Source organism: Camponotus floridanus, unplaced genomic scaffold (assembly GCF_003227725.1).
Source record: "Camponotus floridanus strain SB8 unplaced genomic scaffold, Cflo_v7.5 scaffold59, whole genome shotgun sequence".
NCBI lineage: Eukaryota > Metazoa > Arthropoda > Insecta > Hymenoptera > Formicidae > Camponotus > Camponotus floridanus.
This window is the reverse complement of record NW_020229758.1, coordinates 1,020,517-1,043,005: the sequence shown is the minus strand read 5'-3', so window position 1 is coordinate 1,043,005 and position 22,489 is coordinate 1,020,517. Positions and strand designations below refer to the sequence as shown.

At 28.9% G+C, this 22,489-nt stretch overlaps 3 protein-coding genes and 1 pseudogene across 4 annotated transcripts; 2 read left to right on the top strand and 2 right to left on the bottom strand.

Moving 5' to 3' along the window:
- The first annotated feature begins 131 nt into the window (after positions 1-131).
- LOC105258930 (protein SGT1 homolog) lies at positions 132-2,461 on the top strand. Its single transcript, XM_025412907.1, has 5 exons — positions 132-438; positions 521-631; positions 963-1,161; positions 1,646-1,845; positions 2,266-2,461. Exons 1-5 carry the CDS (start codon positions 397-399, stop codon positions 2,371-2,373), a joined length of 660 nt encoding a protein of 219 aa, XP_025268692.1. The 5' UTR covers positions 132-396; the 3' UTR covers positions 2,374-2,461.
- Positions 2,462-2,965: 504 nt separating this feature from the next.
- LOC105258891 (coiled-coil domain-containing protein 51) lies at positions 2,966-5,150 on the bottom strand. Of its 2 annotated transcripts, none has more exons than XM_025412939.1 (2): positions 5,002-5,150; positions 2,966-3,829 (listed from the first exon to the last, which is right to left on the bottom strand). In XM_025412939.1, exon 2 carries the CDS (start codon positions 3,800-3,802, stop codon positions 3,017-3,019), a length of 786 nt encoding a protein of 261 aa, XP_025268724.1. In that variant the 5' UTR covers positions 3,803-3,829; positions 5,002-5,150; the 3' UTR covers positions 2,966-3,016. The 2 variants fall into 2 exon arrangements, with proteins under 2 accessions (XP_025268724.1, XP_011268760.1); XM_011270458.3 differs by lacking the exon at positions 5,002-5,150 and adding an exon at positions 4,328-4,644 and having other exon boundaries at positions 2,967-3,829.
- Positions 5,151-10,956: 5,806 nt separating this feature from the next.
- On the bottom strand, positions 10,957-13,109 carry LOC112639343 (annotated as a pseudogene).
- Positions 13,110-13,922: 813 nt separating this feature from the next.
- LOC105251962 (S1 RNA-binding domain-containing protein 1) lies at positions 13,923-17,582 on the top strand. The gene is made up of 3 exons (XM_011259106.3): positions 13,923-14,150; positions 14,564-16,462; positions 16,677-17,582. Exons 2-3 carry the CDS (start codon positions 14,582-14,584, stop codon positions 17,451-17,453), a joined length of 2,658 nt encoding a protein of 885 aa, XP_011257408.1. The 5' UTR covers positions 13,923-14,150; positions 14,564-14,581; the 3' UTR covers positions 17,454-17,582.
- The last annotated feature ends 4,907 nt before the right edge of the window (positions 17,583-22,489 follow it).

The window sequence follows — 22,489 nt, the reverse complement described above, 5'->3', positions numbered from 1 at the left end:
CCCCGTCGTGGATTTAGATTACGGTTAGATGTCGCTAATAATCGCCAATAGAAACTCCGATAAGGTATTTGGTGGAATTTAATGCTGGTTCTCATGATTTTAAAAAGTCTGAATTGTAGATGTATAGATTTATTTGTTACACATGTCCAACACTGACAGTGAATTTCGGAGCATTATCCGAGTTAGATGTTAGATTAGATGACTTTCGAAGTGTTTTATTGACCAAGTCAGATCAAATAAACTGCAGTACACAGTTGCCTGGATTGTTTTGCAGCATCCTTCGACTATTTGATGATCGCAGATAATAGGACAATTCGAGAAAAATAAACATCCTATAGTTGACGTTATGTTTTACCGTTTCTTAAAGAAAGTATAATTGTGAATGATAAAGATACAATGAGTGTTGACAACGTTATCACCACAATGGAAAATAATGTAGTAAGTTTATACACACAAATAATGTAATGTAAAAATATAATCTCGAAATATCTAAATACAATGCTCAATTTTCGTTTTGTAGATGCCCGTTCCAAAAATAAAACATGATTGGTATCAAACAGAGACTCACGTTATCGTGACAATACTTGCAAAAAATACGGAAAATGTAAAAGTTGTGTGTAAAGAAAATGCGGTATGTTTTTAAAAGCTTGCTTATCTACCAAGATATCAGAGGAGTTAATTTATTTGTCAAAACAAAAGTGTGTCTTAAACAAAAACCTTACATCTTGAGATGATTTTATATATGATAATAATAGATTTATATTTTCCAAGCAAGTTTTCCTTTGATAATACTTGAAATACCTTGATATCTAAATATTTGTATACATTATAATTTGAATTGTCCATTATTTTTAGATTGTTATATATATAATGCAAAAAAATTAAAATTTTTAATGATTTAAATTTAATTAAGAATAATGATACTTATGTAAACTGCTCTATTTTTATAAATTACTTTTCAGCTAAGTGTATCTGCAAAATTGCCATCTGGTAACGAATACAGTTTAGAATTAGATTTGGCTCACCCGATAGTAGTTGAACAATGTACACACAAAGTATGGCCATCTAAAATAGAAATCAAACTGAAAAAACAAGATGATTTTAGATGGACAGTATTAGAGGGAAATCCAGTTGAACAGAAAGTAAAACCTATACCAAATGGTAAATTATAAATCTTTTATTATTTTATAGAGAAATATATCTGGGAAAATATAAATCTCAAATTTTTTATGAGATGAAGATATAATGTCTGCTAATAATATTTAGCAACTTCATATCCAACATATCAAAAATTTTGAATTTTATTTTATGCTTAGTTTATTTTATATTTTATATTATTAAATAATAATATTTATAATTTATATATAATGCAAAATCTTACATTTTTATTGTATATTATTTGAATATAACTTTTATGATATCAATAAGATTGATATTACAGACAATATATAATAGTAGAATCATAATAAAAAAAAGTTCTATAAAATTAACATACATTTTAAAGAGAAATACTAATATATATAATATAGTTTCTAAAAATTTTATTACACTATAAAACTAATATATGTTTATTATGTATTTTTTTATTATAAAATTATAGATAATGAATAATTACATTTCTCTAAACTTGTGTATATTATTTAAGAAATACTCCAAGCTAGCCAACAAACATCTAAATATCCAAGTTCTTCTAAAGTACATAGAGATTGGGATAAAGTAGAAAAAGAAATAGAAAAACAAGAAGCAGCTGAACAACCAGAGGGTGATGCAGCAATAAATGCTCTCTTCCAACAAATATATGGTAAAGGATCTGATGAAGTAAGACGAGCGATGAACAAGTCCTTTGTAAGTAAAATATTTATATTTTTGAAATTAAATGAAGAAAAAAAAAAGAGATATTAATTTGAAAGTTTGTTCATAATACCACACATTGCAAATCTTATGCAAAATCTATTTAAATATATAAGTATTTTAAAAAATGTATTTTTACTAAATATATATCTTTTGTAGCAATTCAATTTTGCATAAATGAAATAAATTTAATTTATTTCTAGCTGCTTTTAATTGTACAATAAATGTTACGTTAAGATCAACTTATTGCATACAGTGATATTTTTAATTTTTCATTCCATATCCTAAACATTTGATTGAAACTAGCTTATTATATTAAAAAAATATGTGCATATAAATTCTTCTCAATATATTCTTATTAATATAATATAATAATCTATCATAAGAAATATATTTAAAAATATCCTCATACAGATAGAATCTGGTGGCACTGTTTTGAGCACTAATTGGGAAGAAGTGGGACATGGAACAGTTGAGAGAAAACCACCAGATGGAATGGAATGGAAATCTTGGGACTCATAATTTCTGACAAATTTTTAAATATCAGTTTTTCAGTGTTTCTCTTGTATGCAATAATTATATTCAGTTATCATATCATTAAATATAATATATATATTATTGAAAGTACATTAATACCTTTATTAATATTTTGTAATATTTCTTTTTTTATGCATGTTAATTCAATAGTATAATATACTAATTTCCATGTGCTTATCTTATATAATTATAAAATATATAAATCATTAACATTTACTTATACCATTTTACATTAAAAATTTATTTATTTAACAGATCTAGAATTACATCTAGAATTTATAATTATAATTACAATGTTGCAATATTTAAAAAAAAATTGATGGTTATAAAACATATCTTACAATATGTATGGATTGTGGAAAATGTGAAGGATTACGTCCAGCAAATATAAAACAAATATAATTGCTTTCTTTTCTTACTTTACAAAAAACATTTCCTACTTCAATATATATTACATTAATATTTTTTTCTACATTTATCATTGTTCAAGTTTTATGATATATCATAATTCTCTCTTTGCTTTATGAAAATTTGATAAAAATATACATTATATATTAAAGAAAAAACAAGATTTATATAAATTTAATTGCATGTTATTAAACAGTTGTATATTTTTGATAAGTATTTGTTATTTGTAAAAGATATATGACCCACATGCATAAATACTTTTTTTAATATAACTTGCTCCTGAAATTAACAAATATGCTGAATACTTGGCAGAAGTTACGAGAATATTAGATGAATTATTCGAACTGTCACTCTCCTTTTCTTTAATAATATTTGTAGATTGTTTGGATAATTTGCTATCAAATGAAAGCAATATTTTTTTAAGATTGGACAACTCATTTGTGTTTAATTTATGTAACGATTCATTCTCTTCCTGTACTGCTTTTATAGTATTTCTTACATCTAGTATCCTCTTATTGTTAAGTATCATTGATCCAATTAATGATACAATTGCTATTATGGCAGATGCAAGAATAGATAAATATTTATATTTTTGTGCATTTAAATTCTGACTGTCGTGATATTCTTTAATAGCAGTAGCTAACCGAGTGAAATTATCGCTCTCTTCTTTCTCTGTTAAAGCAAGTTGATTAAGGACTTTACGTTGTTCTTGCAAGCACTTATTTTCCATTATTGTTAAATGTACAAATTTAGGGTCATCTCGTTTTGTTTGAACTAATTCAGCATAGAGTTCTTGCAATTTATGAGTCATGCTTGTTAATTCTTTGTTCAAGATTCTTCTATTATCTTGACATTGGAACAATTTATCTTGAATAACAACTACTTGTCTTTTAGCTGCTTCAACAGTATTCAATCCTGTTAGTTGATTGTACCATTGCCACCATTTAATAATTTTTTCTGGCAACTCTGTGCTTGGCTGTAATGCTTTGGTATTTAAATCTTGCATAATAACAGTTCCTTGATCATCAAGTTTCTATAACATAAAAGTTAATGATTATGTATGTGTATAATTATTATCTATAATTATTCAAAATTATAAATTGATATTTTCATCAGAGATTATTCATCTAATTAGAAGTTAATTCTTTTTTTAATAAAAATATTAAAACACTTCTTCTTAAAGTTGCAGTAATTAATAATAAAAATATTAAAGAAATCTCAGGTACAGTTGAATGATATCAGAATCAAAGAGATAACTGTGAGAATTCTATTTTATATTTATTTTATATAATTAATCCAATTTAAATTTTCCCTAAAAATGTGAAAAATTTCTTGAGTAATTGACTAAAAAATGTAGCTGAAATTGTACATAAAGACATAATTCAACGCATAAGAATCCAATCGGTATTTCAAATCAATGTGCTTCTTAAAATAACTAAATTAATTGCTATTGCTCATAATGCATTTATCAATAAAGAAAACATGTTAAATCGAGGTAAAAACGTTTTGCCTTGATATCTTTAATTCTTACTTTTACAACAATATCACATTTCTCAGGTGCAACGCTTTGGGCGTTAAAAAACTTGTTCTGTGCTTTCTCCGTAGCATTTTCGACAATTTGCTTTGCATGTTGAAACATCGCATTTTTTCTCTTTATTATATTAAGCAATTGTCGATAACGTTCTACCATTTTTAAGAAAAACGATATGAGAAATAAATAACTATATTGGATCACACGTATGCCGACATACGAACATGATAAAATTTAAGAGCTAACGTAACCTAACTTTCTAATCTTAACCTAACGTAATTTAATCTGTACTTATAAATGTCATCGGAATAATTTAAAATGTTAAAAGCCTTTTATTGAAAATTATATAATTATTTATAATATAATTATTTAATAAATATTATTGCAATTAATTCACTATTTTTAATGAAATATTTCGAATTTTATATCTACGTTAAAGAAACACTGCGATTGGTCCTATTGTTTTCGAGAATCAAGATGTCGTACGAATATAACAACCGTTAAAGTCACTAGATTAACAAAGTACCGCAATTTTGATCTCAATAAGATAAGCTGGAACAAAAATGGCGTCCGATAGTATAGATATAGGCTGCGATTGTTGCATTTCTCCACGCAACAATCTGGCATTTTTGATATTTTCTTCTTTTTCTGCGCAACAGAAAGAGTTTTCTCACCTCACACACAACACAGGACACAGGACAAACCAGGATCAAGGTTAGAAAAATTGCACTTAGTATAGATAGCTACACAAAGTGTGCACTATCGGACGCCATTTTTGCTCCATCTTATCTTATTGAGATCAAAATTGCGGTACTTTGTTAATCTAGTGACTTTACTCGCGAGAATGTTAAGGTTCGTTCAAACGCGTGACGCGCGTAAACATAATGCACGCATGTATGTGCGCCAACAGCTCTTTTAAGAAAATACTCAGGACTGAAACAGTTTCACCAACTGGTCAATTGACGAGTTTTTTGTATCAGTGATTGGTAGAACTGTCTCATATATGAAATAGTTGAATTGAACTTTTTTGAAAAGTTTATTCGTCGTTGTCGCGATATTAACGTCCGGAATAAGTGGAATATATTCGTAAGTTATATACAATTTTATTATTAATAAATAGTTGATTGCTCTCGAAATACGATACTCGATTATACGATAGGAATCAAAATTATAAATTATTACTTTGTTGCAATCTTTACGAGCAATGATTATTCTTCTATTTCTATTTCGTTTCTATCCTAATATATATGTGTACACACACCCACACATTTAGAATTCTAATATAATAAATAAATATTCTCTCTGATATCATTTGATCTAAATATAATTTGATTCAGAACGCGCAATAAAACGATCGAATAAAAATCGGATAATTAACATAACGGAAATATATATTTTTAAAGTTATATACAAATGTATTTATATACAAGTATATCTTTAAAGTCACACACACACACACACACACACACACACACACACACACGGATTAATAATTTATTAAACACACATCTTTAAAGTCACACACACACTCACACACACACTCACACACACACGTACACGTACACACGGATTAATTATTTATTAAACGATTAATATACTTCGTGAAGTTATTTCCATTTTTATTTGCAATTATGATCTTTAATAAAGATTTCTCATCATAATAAAAAAATTTTATATCGTTTATCAAAAGTTTAAATTAGATTTAAAAGTATATTATTGCCTCTTTCCGATAATAATTGATTATTTTACTGTACCTATTTCGTGAATAGCTATCATTACAGAGATCGCGTAGAGTTTGACAATGCAATAAAATTAATAATAAAATTCCAATAAAATTAAATACAAATTAATTATAATAATTAAATATAAATTTGTTTATAATTAACTTTTTCTACGTTAAGAAAAGTTCTTCGTTTCTTTTGAAATATCTTAAAGATTCTTTTAATTAAATTTTACAAAATATATAACTATTAAATTTATAGTATTTAATATTTAGAAATAAATAGATAATATTTCATTTTTATATAGATTAAGTATACGATATTATTTATTAAAAGAACTAATATATCTTTTATGGATCTTTTTGTTAAGTTAATTATTTAGATCTACGATTCGATTGTTTTACTGCATTTCAATCCGAATTATATATTTAAATGATCGAAAAATAAAACGATAATAAAATAATAAGCAATATATATCTATTTTAAAAATAGTGTATATAAATAATAAATAATAAATAATTTTTATAAATTACTCACCGCATCTCTCTGGCTGCTTCAGGCTCTCTCCCTGATTTCTGACTGTTCGATACTTTTCCAGATGTCCTTTTCTTTTGTTGTTTCATCCTTTGTTGTTTTCTCGTAGCAGTCACGTATTTACTCGCGAACAAACAATTATATTTCAGTTAATTATATTTCAGTCATATACAGAAACGATCGCGAGACACTTTGCACGGCACTCCCGATCGCAAAATAATCATACGAGATACGTATTTTTATAATATTATTATTATTTTATTATTATTGCAAGAGAGGAACACAAAAATTACAATAATTCGCTCGATTTTTAAACGAAGCCAAAATCATGCACCATTCGATTCTTACACTAATTAACTATTTCTATTTGTTGATGTATAATATATGCATAATAACGCGAATCATAAGATTAAAATATTAAAGTAATGTAAATTGATGATACAGCAATCGTTTAATTAATATGATATATATGCATGCAGTTTAGGAAAGTTTAAAACATCGGGCGAAATCGAATTTCATTCTACGCAATGTTAAAGAAATAATTATTATTCGTAAAGTTCGATAATCGGAGAATATTGCGAGAAAATATGTAATTTTTGCCCCTTTCGCTTCAATTTTTATTTGCAATAATGAAAGATCGCGTTTCGATGAATTTATCGTCGCCACAATTGTATTTATTATAAGAGTTAATTATTTGTCATTTGTAATAGTCGAATTATTATATTTCGATCTAATCGCGATCGTATCTTTAGGAAAAGAATTCGATAATACGGAGCGGTCCGTATCGCTACTTTCTCCGTTGGAATGTCGCCGTGCGAATGAGGGGAGGTCGTCGCGTATGTAAACAATAGCGCGCTACGTCACAAGGCCAAATGACGTCACAAGTTCGAATGACGTGTTAGCTCGCTGCCGAAATATTTAACGCGTACTGTGACGTATGTGAGAATTGTATTTATATACAAGTATATTTTTAAAGTCACACACACACACACACACACACACACACACACACACACACACACACTCACGTACACTGAGAAAAAAAGTTGTAAACTCGACTAAACCATTTAACTAAATTATTTTTTTTTAAATTGAAATATCGAAATATTTAAGTTAAATAAATGTTATGTTAGATTTATAATAGTTAAATATTCCAATTAAAAAGATAATAATTTAGTTAAATGGCTTAGTTAAGTTAACAACTTTTTTCTTTTACAATTAGTCCTTTGTCTGTCTACTATTTGATTGTTTTATTACGCTTTTAGAAAGTAAAGTTCTATAATGTAACTTTTAATTTTGTATTTCATATGAAATTATTATTTTAAACATAATAATTTTCTTTCTTTGCATTTCTATCATGAATAGACATTTCCAACCTTTACTAAAAAAACTAAAAATATCCCTCAATTTTTTCTCTCTTCGGACAATTTATTTACATTTATATATAATTCTCTTTATTCCTTTAAAAATGAACATCGAGAACAAGGTACACGAGTATTGTAAATGTCAAAAAATGATCGCGCGAATATTATAGTTGTGAATATATAAAAATAAATGCAATATACTATGAATTTTCTACGTTATATATTGAATCGAAATTGCACAAAAGAGAAAAAGAAGAACAAGCCTATGAATAGACATTTCCATTTTTTATTAAAAAAAAAATTAAAAATATCTCTCAATTTTTACTCTTCCTTCAGGCAAGTCTACATATATGACCAATATGATTAATTGATTCCATCTTTATATATTTATCATTATGTGCTATTAATTAAAGCCGTAAACAATATTTCAGAAATCAAAGTTGTGCGAACGTTGCGCGCAGGAATGGCCATGAGCAGAAACGAATGCGCAGTGGTTCGGCCGCCATGTTGGCGCGTGACTGCTACGTCATACGCGTCATTGCTACGTCATAGGCGTCATACGTGACTCGGAGTCATACGCAGTTACACGGATCGTCGTACGTCCGCATTTTTCGCGTCTTTTAACCGTTTTTAAACGAATATCGCGAGTGAACGAGCGTCGAAAGTGTTCAAGGATGATCGCGCAACTTTTATAGTGTGTCGATGGAAACGCGCGACAGCGATTTTTGACGATATTCAGTGATGGCGTCATCGCGAAGATGGAGCGAAGTTGCGTCGCGTTATTCGCGCCCTTGATGATGATTATCGGATGCGAGCGAGTATCGGGAGTGCCGAATAAAGTGTCGCGCGTTCACGTTGATGATATCGTGTGGATTTGTGTGCATCAAGATCGGAATGGGACGTCCCGAGGCGAGCGAACTGTCCCGAGGAGGAGCGGCCTGTGGAACAGCCGGTGAGTAGATTTGATTTATCATATTTGCGTGATAATTCGTGCTCATTCGACGCTTATACAGCATCGCGATGTACATTCCCGAATTACATTCGGATAAATCGGCGCTGCATCATAATTCGATTCGGTGCAATTCAAATAAAGTCGATCGCGTGAAGATGGTTATGCTAAAAGCGATTTCAAATTTATTTTGTACGCGCGCGCAGTGCTGCACAGCCTATCTCGTAGGGCTGCCAACTGTTAAACGATAAATTTGTTTGATCTAACCTAACCTAACCTAACCTCTGTCTTTGGATATCGAATGTAAACACAAGCGTATGCTGCCTGGATTGTATCATGCTTTTAAAAATAATATTTAATTATTTCATTAGTGTATTACATTTTATTACGTAGTATATTAATCGTATTAAATGTGCGACGTACAGTTTTACACATTTTAATGAGGAGCATATAATATAATTGGTTAGGTTAGATTAAATTAAAACAAACACTGCTGTGATTCATTTAACGTAATAGGATTAATTTGACGAATGTGCAGCTATTGAAGTTACATGATATTTGGATACATTTTTGAAGTAATCATGACTGTCTTATCTCGATTACATAAAATTAAAATATAAAATATTTATGTATTCCACATTAACGTTATTCATTACAAGTACTATATTATTTTGCTTATATCTCAATTATATTATCACATTATTTCATCGATGAAGCTTTTCATATACCGCAGACAATATGATACTGTGTGTGGAATTTTACACAGGTAATACATGGCACAAAAATAATTTGCTCTCAAATATTGTGCGTATTTCTTAAAAATAAATCAAATTAAATTATTTTCAGAATCCAAAAATCGCTACATGCCAGGATTGTATCTTATTAACTGCGATATTATCACCTTTAATATGTGTGCGCAGTATTACATACATAAAATATATAAATTTATTTGAAACGTACTGAAATCTTTATCTTATTTATAATATTCATGATATTATAAAAGAAAATTGCAACTCTAATGAAACAGAGCGATGGAATAATTGATTGATACTTATGCTGGTCTATAATATTTACCCTTTTTTCACCATTAGACGTTTGGTGCTTTTTTTATTATACAGATGTTATCTGTAAATATAGTACTTGTAATGTTGCTTCTGTATCACTGTAAGCACACAAAAATGATAGCATTTGCAAGTAATTATGTTATACTTATATATCATAAGAAAGAGAAAATAAAATTAAAATTGAATACTGAATGTGCTCTAAAGTAAATCTCATCTAAATAAATAAATGCATAAATGTGCGCTCCACATTCCTCATGAAAAAAATACATAATATTAATCTTTATGTATTATTTTTAGATTTTTTTATTCTTTTAAATTCTCTAGATGCACTTTTGATTTCTGCTCTCTTTCTTTCCAACTACTAGATATACTACTAATCTATCATTTTTAATAGATCTGTCATTTTTAGTGTACATTATTGCAGTAAGTCGAATAAAGAGCAAATCTTTTGGCACATTTAAAATGTACAGAAAAGTCAATTTTATCTGATGCGTTTTTTGCAATAAAAATATGTAAACAAATCTGAAAAAATTCATACGTCTTTTTAAATCTTATTCTTTCTAAATAAAAATTAGAATAATAAATTTGCAAAATAATTTGCTTTAATATATTTTTATTGCAAATATATGAAGTAAAATGCTCAAGGTGCATCACTATGAAAACATCGATAGAATAAAAAATAGATCGTACACGAAAAAATTAAAATATTTACACTACATATAGCATTTGATATAGCATTTAATCGATATGTGCAGTAATACGATAAAATCTAATTTTCTCTCGAATTTTTTCACGAAATTTAGACTACTAAAAAGACATCAAATATTCAAATTGTTCAATAGTCTTGCGAAAGAAGCAGTTCTCGCTTAAAGAATTTTTAGAAAAAAAAGTACAAAAAATTCCAAAGAAAAAAAAGGACAAAAAATTTTAAATCTCACGTGGATATTTAATTTTATACTAATATTTCTAATGTAACGCTTCATTTATAAAGATTTTATTTTGTGAAACGTTTATACATAAAAGTACAATGATTATACGGCTTCTTTATTCTATTGTTTCATCTTCGCGTGGTTTTCGTTTATAAAATATTTGTGCCTCTGGATATTTTTCTGTCAGAAAATGCAGTTTTCCATATTTCGCTAACAATTGTATTTTCGTTTCATCGGAGTTTCTCATTCGTTCAAATCCAACATTCCAATTTTCTTTTGTAAGACGGAAGTTTAGTAAAGAATGGCAGTAATTTCTTCTTTTTCAACACCATTCTTTTATCCATTACATACTGCATAAAATCGAGACTCATTGACGGTACTTCTGGTTTTCTGATTTGTGCTGGTGAAACAAGTACTACTGGATAATTCCCATTTTCTGATTTAACTTTGACTAAATGCTATCATTTTTCATTTGCAAATTGTTGATATTTCTGCAAATATTTCCATTATTTTGAGATTGATTTGTTTCATGATATATTGCAATAATTAAAGTATGATTACTGATATAATCTGCCATGAGACTACAGAGAAAGCCAGCTTTAATTCTTTATTTTGTTCAATATTTTTAATAATATAATAATTAAATTAAAGTTCTATGAAAATATGCTTGAAATACTAAATAAAAAAGATTGTTTCTTATGTACAACCTTATAAAGTTTAAGTAAACAAAAAATCATTGTTAATAATATACATATATAAATTGATAATTAAATAAAACAAATAATTAATTAATCGACACAATCCACGTTTTTTTTAGCTTTATATCTAACATATATATATATATATATATATATATATATATATATTTTTATAAACAAAAAATGTTTCTTTCTAATATAAATTAAATAAAAAGTATAATATGCCTTTAAATACTTTATATTCACACCTATTGCAATAAACCAATACGGTTTAGAATGCTTTTACATTCCTCCTTGTACTTTGGCATACATATCCTTTATGCCAATTATCTCACAACATGCTTTTATCGCATGGTGACAAACAAGCCCATTATCCTTCATGAATTTTCTTTACAAATATTTTTATATTCTCAAACTGTGTAAAGAAATCATGTAACACTGAAAAATACAAAGTGATATTAAAAGAGAAGAAATAAATTTTATATTATATAGTATTGACAAGTATTTTCTTACCAGTGTGTTCCTTATATGTAGGAATATACATTAATCTTTGACCAGCCTTATTTTTAATCGTCTTTAGGGATACTTTGGCTTTTGATAACGTAAATCCAGCCAATCCATTTCCATTCCCAATTACTATAAATGAATTGATTCTAATCCTATGTGCTAAATTACTGGTCATACAAGTTATCATTTTGTTTTCCAAAATCCAGGTTTCAAAACTTTCAAATGTATCTGCAGAAAACAAAGATATTAATTATATAAGATTCTAATATTTAGAACTGAAACATCAAAAAAAAAAATTGAAAATAGACATCGTATCACATGATTTTTGTATGTGTGTGATTTAACCATTATAATCCAATAATAGCATAAATATTAACCTTTTCCAATAAGATCTGATTCAATGCTTCTGCCATCCATTGTAACACTCGTCCAACCACATTCCAATGGCGATAATTTTATTTGCATTGGTCTGGTCTAACTTTGTGGTAATTCCATAAATTTTTGCTTTCTTTCAAGATTTACAAGCAGTTTTTGCTATTGAATTAATTCTTTTCCTCTAAACACAGGAGTGTTTAGACCAGGAAATTGTATCGGAATTTTTCCCATGCCAATAATTTGCTCCTTATTTAGGAGCTCTCTCTTTTCACTACTCTTCTTGCTCTACCTCTGCGTCTTCCTGCATTACTGATACTTGTCACACCCTTTCATAATTCATCTTCAGGTCCTATAGAACAAAAGCACAGTGAAATACAAATTTTCTACTGTAAATATAAACTATTATCAAAATGCTATATCCATAAAAGTTCTACTTACTATTCGCAAAAAATATAGAGTTTCTCACATTATTTAATAAAGTGACTATTTTTAATAAATGTGAATGACTGACAAGCAATAAATTTATTTATACATTAAAAATGAGAGCTTATTTGAATTGCATTTTCTTATTTTACTTTGCTCTTTCCGTGTAATTTTTCTCTAGAGTAAAAAACGGGCAAATTTTTACCGCCATTCGACATATTTGTTCCTAAAGAAAAGTTACTGAATGCGAGAAATATAACTAAAAACACAGTTGGCAAGTGTGATGTCACTTCGATACTATCGACAAGTGATATTGCGATTCTCGAATTGATTTTGAATCGCGAGTCAAGAAACGCGTCTGGCAGATCGTGGAATGCATTCGTGTGTCACTGTATATTTTTCGCGATTATTTTTGTCTCCGAAAGTGAATTTTGTGCGCGAAAAGTTATCGTGAGTGTTCCGTAAAGTGTTTATCGTGACGCGAATGTTATATACAATCGTTATTATTCATCTGCATCGTTACTTCGACATCGCTGACAATTCGCTTCTGTGTCCGGGATGAACAGTCTGCTTTTCCTGCCGATATTTTCTGATTTTTTCTCCAGAATACAGTAAAACTGCAATTAATCATCACCAAGTATGTGCACATAATTTTTATAATTAATTGCACGATGGTATTATTTTTATTTGTAATAAATTTTTGTTTATACGTATATGTGTATCTATAGGTGCGTACAAAACATATATATGTGTGTATCCAACATACATGCGTGTGTGTATTTCTATGAAATTATTAATTTTTTATCTGAAAAAAATATATAATACATTTTTAGCGGAATCATTTGTCCCTCTATTATAATTTTAATTATTATAATAATTTAATTATTATAAATTTTAATTATTATAATAATTTAAATTAATGAAAGAATATGATTGATCAAAATTCTCAAATTATCCCCAAACCGGAGTCGCTTGTCAATCGCGAAATTTTAAATTAAAAAATTTGCGAATCTTTAATAATATTTCATCGATACTACGATGATGCATATAATGCCGTTAAGATGGCACAACTGATGGAGAAACGGAATTTTTAAATGCCGATGTATAGTGTTTACAATCTTCCTCAAAGTTATACTATTTGACTGTTAGGTTATGATTGTCATCGGTATAAAGTTCTAATGAACTTCATATTTCCGTTTTAGTTTACATATATTTAGCTAATATTTAGATTCCATTATATATCCATATACACTATATAGGTAATCCATTCACAATATTATTATAACTAAATATTAAAAATAGTTTTATCTTTTTAGATTTTTTTTTTAACTTAAATTTTTTTCTATATCAACTTATAAAAAACGTTGTTTCTGTAAGAATATAAAGAGACATGGATAAATTTTATAATAAAGTTTTATCAGATAATAAGTTTTACAATAAATAGGCATATAACATGACATATATATATCTATATCTTTTTCTAGCCATTAATTATTATTTAATGTAAAAAAGAATGTATTATTGCATATAATAGCTGAGTATTTTAATATAGAGAATTTTTGATTGAATATTATTGTAATTTATTGAAAAAGTATACAACTGTATACATGGTGTTGCTATTACCATATAAGTCACAAATATATATTTATTAGGAAACTAATTTATTTAACAGACACAAGAGAACTTTAAAATGAAAAGAAACTTACGAGGCAAGCGTAATCAGCCAATAATTGAATCAGATTCAGATGATGAGATAAAACCAACTACTCATAAAACGAACTACAAATTATCAAAATCTGAAGATGAAGACTATACAATAGAAAATAATAAAATAAAAAAGAAAATTAAAGAAAGTAATAAGCAATCAACAAAGAACAAGATGAAGAAAAGTACGCAGAATAAAGTTGTTAAATCTAAAAAAAGAAAACATCAGGAAGAAGATTTAGAAACAATTGGTAATAAGAAGGTGAAACTAGAAGAATCATCATTTAATGATTATTCAGATGCAGGAGTATTGCAACATAGTCAGAAAGATTTTATCAAAACTGATATAAAAAATGATGTCAAAATTAAAGAAGAATTAAACTCCAGTCTTTCACAGTGTACGGAATGGACAACTATTGATTACATAAGTGAAATCAATAAAGTAGATAAACATATTGTTAAAAAGGTAATAAAGCTTTTCCAAGAAGACAATACTATACCTTTTATTGCAAGATATAGAAAAAACATGACTGGATCTATGGAACCTGATCAGTTGAGAGCACTTAAGGAAAGTTTTGAGGAGTCAAAGATTATTAAACAACGCGCTGCAACAATTTTAAAAACCATCGATAAAATAGGGAAATGGTCGCCAGAAATTCACTCTACTATCATGTCTACAAAATCTCTTGCTGATCTGGAAGATATTTATGCCTTATATAAACCAACATCAAAACGACTTTTGGCAGAGAGAGCGAAAGAATTGGGCCTTGAAAATATTAGTAATGCTGTTTTACACGGACAAAAAATAACTCCATTAGTATCTCTGGTAAATAAGGAAAAGGAAGGCTTGCGAAATGAGCAACAAGTAAGAGATGGTATTATACACATAATAGCGGATGTTATTACCAAGGATAAAGAAGTTTTTGATAAAGTGACATCTTTGCGGAAAAAATCTACTATTTACATAGAAACATCGCAGTGTAAAACAACAAAAGTTTCAGAGAATGTAAATGAACACAAGTATAAATATTATTTTAATTTTAAATCAAGAGAAGATATTATTAGGCCAAATCAAATACTGGCCATTAATCGAGCCGAATCGCAAAAGATTATCAGTGTGAAAGTTATAGTTCCAGATACTTTCGAACATACATTTAAGAAGTTTTGCCTGTCACAATACACATATCGTATGGGAAGTGCTACAAAATTGCATCAGGATTTACTCAGCGATGGTATTGATTATGCTTACAAGAAACTGATTAAACCTCAGGTGGTACGTCGAGTACGGAGTGAGATGAAGGAAAGAGCGGAAAAGGCAGCTATACAAGTATTCGCGACTAATGTTAAGCAATTGCTGCTCACTTCTCCTGTACGAGGTGAAATTATTCTTGGCATAGACCCGGGTTTCTATCACGGGTGTAAACTCGCTGTTATATCGGAACACGGCAACATTCTCGAGACGACTGTGATACATCCTCATAAGAATGAATTATCATTTCGCATTGCAGCTGATAGTATGGTGAAGTTGGTGAACAAATATAAATGTACAGTATTAGCTCTGGGAAATGGTACAGGGTGCAGGAAAACTGAATCCTTCCTAACAAAGATAATACAATCAAAGATGTTTGATCCACTGGACGTGAAATACACTATTGTTGATGAATCTGGAGCATCGATTTACAGTTGCAGTTCTGAAGCACAATCAGAATTTCCGAATTTCGATCCAAATCTGGTATCGGCTATCTCGATAGCTAGACGCTTGCAGGATCCACTTGCGGAGTTAGTTAAAATAGAACCGAAGCATTTAGGAGTCGGGATGTATCAGCATGATCTTCCTGAAAAACAATTGATGAATACTTTGGACGAAGTTAGTATGAATTTGTTGTTTGATAATAAATAAATATTAGGATATGAAAAGAATTTTTTTGTATTTTATATTAAAGAAAATTATTCTATATATAATTTGACTATTAGATAAATATATATTAAAGTATAATTTTTAATATTATATTTAAAGGGATTTGAATAAATAATGCAATAGGTCATTCCATTATATTTTTACAAAGAAAAAATTATTGTAGGTTGTCACAGAGGCTGTGAGTTTTGTAGGAGTCGATGTCAACACAGCATCCCAATGTCTTTTGCGAAGAATAGCTGGTCTTACAAATTCTAGAGCTACAAGCATCATAGAATGGCGAATTAAACATGGAGCATTCAGGAATAGAGAACAATTGTTAGACGTGAAAGGTATTGGCAAGAAAACATTTGAACAGTGTGCGGGATTCATAAGAATTCGGCCAGAAACAGCAATAATCAGCTTGCAAACCACGACGAAAGATAATAAAAAATCGAAGAGTGATCTTAATCTCTTGGATCAAACATGGATCCATCCGGAATCGTATGGGATAGCGAATAAATTCCTAAGACACTGCCAATGTAAGTTGGACGATCTTGGTACACCGGCATTTATCGAAAGGATAAATTCACACGCGAAAGCGGGATGTGCCAATTTAGCTACGCAATTCGATACCGACGAAACTATTATGGAGATTATAATTAAAGCTCTGACTATGAAAAAGGATGAAGATATACGTTTAAAATCGAATTATCCACTGTTTCGCGATGGTATGCGGTATATCAATGATTTGAGCGTTGGTACCGTATTAACCGGTGTCGTGCGAAATGTCACGGATTTTGGAACTTTTGTAGACGTGGGTATGGAAGGAACCGATGGATTGATACCTATTAGGTACATAAAAAATGAGACTCTGCATATAGGTCAACGTGTGGAAGTAAAAGTAATCCAAGTCGATGTGGCACATAACAAACTCGCTCTTGAATTAATAAAGACATTATAAATAATCATATTTATTTTTTTCAATAAAGAGGAATTACGATAAAGAGCTTTCGTTACATTGGTACCTACGAAAATATTCCTGTCAGAAATACAATACATTTTGTTTTGCTTACATGTATAGATTGTTTTATATTTACATATAATATGTATACATAATTTGTGTACCAAAATTATAAAGAAAAAAATAATATAAACTGCCATATTTTTGCATTAATCTAATGTTAGTTAATAATGTTGCCTAACAAAATGTTTGTAACATAACATGATAAAACGCTTCAAACTATTATAGCATCAAACTATTATATTAGCCATGTGATATTTATATTAAGTGAAAAAAAGTTTCATCGTTGCGTTGGTGTTAAATATATCTTTGTGACTAATATTTATGTTCTAGATTTAATTAAAACTTGACTATATATTAAACTAAATATAAATGCTATATAATGTAATAATAATAGATATAATTTCTCATTTGTGTAATTAGTATATCTTGTATATACAATTACATATACATGTATTTAAGCACATTTTGCGATTTTATTATTTTATATATTGTTATCTAATGTTATTCCCTTTCTCTCTTTTACTTAAATACTTGAGGTTTGTGTCTATCATATCTTATTCTTGTTACAAGTTACTCATGGGGATAGTTTATCCCAGAAAAATGGATTCCAGTCTCTTTATGTTGTGCAACGCGGCCTAAAACGAAAACTCTATATGCGCGGTTGCAGAGAGTTCGCAAAATGAATTCCAGTCACGTACTAACGTGCCTTTCCCCCGCTGCTAGCAAAAGTACGGTCCGCAAGGATCTACAAGGGAAGTAAAGGGAGGATGTATACTGCATTGGATGCTGCGGGAAAAAGATCGCAATTGCGACAGGCCGACAATCGCGGTTGAACCTCTTATTTTTCAACCCGGATTTTCTTCCTCCCTTGATAAAATAAAAGATTAAGATTTGTTTCATAAAAGATTAAGATTTGTTAATTAATTAAAAAGTTATCGCGCTATTAAAGTTTTATTTGTGTATATTACCATTAATAAAATATAAATAAAAAATACAATTGGACGATTCAAATCGCAAGATAGTTAAAAGTTATCCAGGTCTAAAAATAACATATATTATCATTTTCTCTATTTTTTTAATCGATTTTCTTGAAGGCAGTTTTGTATAAAAAATTAATATTTTATATGTTAATTATTTATTTTTTCTTGCGCATTTTTCTTCATCTAAACTACCAATCAGAGGGTATCGTCTGGAACACGGTAGAGCACAATTGGCATGCGGTGGCGATATGACAACGGTTTTATTTCGTTATTGTATTCTCATACCTGATTATTCCCGAAACACACTCCTTCGTTTCGCCTCGCCTGAAAGTTTTAGCATGCAATCTGCGAATTCTATCCCGCTATCGGGAAAGTTCAGACGCATACCATTCCGTTCTGTCCGCTGTTGTCTCGAACCACGAACATTTTGTATGTGAAGAGGACACTATGCATACGCTTAATGGCTCGCTTTAGGTCGAATTTGGTCATGCTCCTTGTGGTAAATCCGTATTTGGCATAATTTCGGCAATCAAAGCAGAAATCTTCCGCATTTTCTAGTCATAATCTTAACATAATCTGAACATTAATTAATTCTTTCAGAGATATATTAAATGTAATGTGATAGAAAAAAGGTCGATGTTTTCGGATGTTTTTAGGAAGAAGAGCGATAATTTTTTCTCGAAGAATATTTTTAGGGTTGATTAAGCCAATTAACAAATCTCAAAGTTACAGGTTGCTTTAAATAAAAAAAATTGTCTTCAATATATTTAAGTAATCTATAAATATATTTAAATAATGGATTATATATTAAAAATATAACTTGTAAATAAATATTTAAACAAAGGAAAAGAGAAAATGAGAAAATCCTATCATGGTTGTGCATAAAAATAGTTTATATTATAACTTTAATGTTTATAATAAGACACGTTTATTAAAATAATATGAAACGTTTAGAAAAATAATATGAAAGATTACTTGAAATTTAACATATATAATTAAGTCAATATACATTCAGTATTAAATTAAAATAATTATTATATATATTTCATCAAATTAGATTAATAACAAAAATCTAATTAAACAACGACTTTGATTTTGTACTATTGAATATTTGTTAAATCATGAGATATTCGTGTGGCAGAGTTTACGTTTTCATTCATGCGGTATCAAATAGACTCTATCAATGTCATTCATGGAACAATGCACACAATTTTTTCATTTAATCGGATAGATCATAATCGAAGCTATATATAGAAATATTCACAAACAGTAAAACGTGTATTCCATAGAGATATAATCTGGAAATATATGTATACTGTATATATGTGTGTATACTGTATATATGTATACTGTATATATGTGTACATATATGTTGACGGAGGGAAAACGAAATGTTCACTGCACGAAACGAGTTGGAAAACGAGAATCATATGGGACAAAATCTATTGTTTTCTCGCGACTGTATCTTGAATTCGCGTAAAAGTTTGATTAGTAATTCATATAACAATTAGATTTATAATAATTTTTTATTAGAAACACATACATACAAAATATCAAAGAATTAAAAAAAAAGTTATCATATATCATACTTTTTTATATTTTCAGTATTTTAATAGTTTCAATTTCACACAAGTAGTCAAGACATTCAATTTATATATTTTTATCAACCATGAAGACTTATAAGTTTTGTACTATGTATCTTTTTGCAAATCTTTTGGCAATTCGCATGTATCTTTTTGCAAAATCTTTTGGCAATTCGCATAATATAATTTCTAAAGAACTAAATAAAATATATTTATATCAAATCTCATATTTATTTCGTTCATGAAAAACTTTGGGAACATGTTTGTTCTCAAAATAAATTTTGCATGATTTTTTAACGAATTATACAAGAGAAGCTTATGATTGCGCGTATAATCACAAATTAGATATAACCGATTACCTTCGAGGAGAGAAAGAGATCAGCTGTGAAATTGAAAATATCATTTATAAAATATAATATAGTAAATTCTTTGTACAAAAACGTTTCACTATTGGTTCGTATATTGAATATTGAATATCGATTTAACTTTATACATATACCAACCTTGGCATTGAATTCTCCGGGTCTTCCGCGTGCTTTTTCCACCGTATCTACCCTGTATTTTCCGGAATACTTTTCATACCCGTCGTTTTTCTCCCTCTTTTCATGCGTTCCATTGTTAGACTAGACGCTTTGAAACTACTTTTCACCCTCGGGGATCTGTCTATTCGCGTAACCGAGTAATAACCTCGAGTATTTTGTTGTTGCTAAGCATTGAAGAGATTTTACTCCAATGTTAACTTCTGCGAAAAGAATATTTGAGTTTTTCATCCTACAATTGCGATTTTTTATCTAGTAAATTGTATATAAATGTTTTATATTTAATATTTTCGTAATCTATAAATTATAGATATCTCTCTCCCTCTCTCTTTCTCTATTAAATTAAGAATCACTTAAAATTAAATGGAGAAAAAGGTTTTATTTTTCTTTTGCTCTTCTCTTAGTTTCTGAAAAATCTAATAAATTTCAATCATTTATAATTTTGGAACCATGGTTTTTGTTAAAAAACGATCAATTCCAAATTGGTCAAAAAATATATACAAAAGATTTCATATAGAATATATACAATATATACAAAATATATACAATATATTTCATAAAATATATACAAAAGAATTCATATACAAAAGATTCTATGGTGTCTTACGAATTACGTATATTAGTATAATTAGTTGTTATGCTCTGTTGAAAAATGATGACATTGTGAGTAATATATGGAACTTAAGCACACTGTACAAATTGCCTTTCTCGGGTGGCTTTGCTATGCCACAAGCCGCGGTTTCACAAAGCGCTTTCGTCGTACCAGAAAAGCTTTTTCCGCTTGCTTTCTTTACGACCCTGCCATTTTGATAGCTTAAGTCCTTTCTTAGTCGAGTAACGCCAACATATAACGAGATGTAATATTTATATTACCGAGAAAAATATTTTCGTACTGGTATATAGCTTATACTAGGTGATTCTGGAAACTGAGACGGTTATAACTCTTTTCCTTTTAAAGTGAAGATGAAAAAAATGGCAGAGAAAAATTTTAGCATGATTTAACGAGCTTTATCTTTCCACGATCTACTATTTTCTACGAGTGTTATCTTTTTTATAAAATCATGTTCGATTTTTTAATGCACAATTAAACGTTTTTCATATACGTACGTGTATAAGCTTATTAATATATTTGACATAAATTATGTGACGCAATATTATTTACTTTATTAGAAAATAATATTTTATTTTAGACGATTTGTTATTTCATAGGCTGCTATTTTCGTACTCGAGTAAAACGTGTCAATTGGATTGCATACTATATTCTCGACTGCTTCATTTTCGTGCATTAACATTATTTTATAGTGTTGGGCGAGCTTTTCAGGATGTTCTCGACAAAATTGTCAACCCGTCGCCAGGAATATGCGCGTACCATGCCGGAGGTTACTTAATTTCAGTCGCGACTCATAGGGGTGAGTTGATCCAATTATCGTGGTTCACCACGAGCATCAAGGTTTCTATTCTCTCTGCGCATCTTTGTCTTCTGTCAAAAGAGAGAAAATCCCGGTAGTACAGGTGCTCGTAATGATTCTCAAAAGAAACAAAATCGATCGCTATTGAACAAAAGGGTCGGGTTGAAATTGACAAACTCTAACTGGCTAACAGATATCAATCAGTATCAGCATTTCAGTTAATATCTTAATCCTCAGTCGGGTTTAATTTGTGTGGGAGAAATTGGGAGAAGGGGAGATTACAGCGGACGATATGGAGATTACAACGAACAATTGGGAAACGTCTGGCGCTTAAATAAAATATTTTTTAAAATATTATATTAAATTTTTAAATATATTATTAATATTCTAAAGAAATGGATCTTATATATAATTATGCAGTTAAATAAATTAAGAATATAGAATATTCTCTTGTTTTATTAT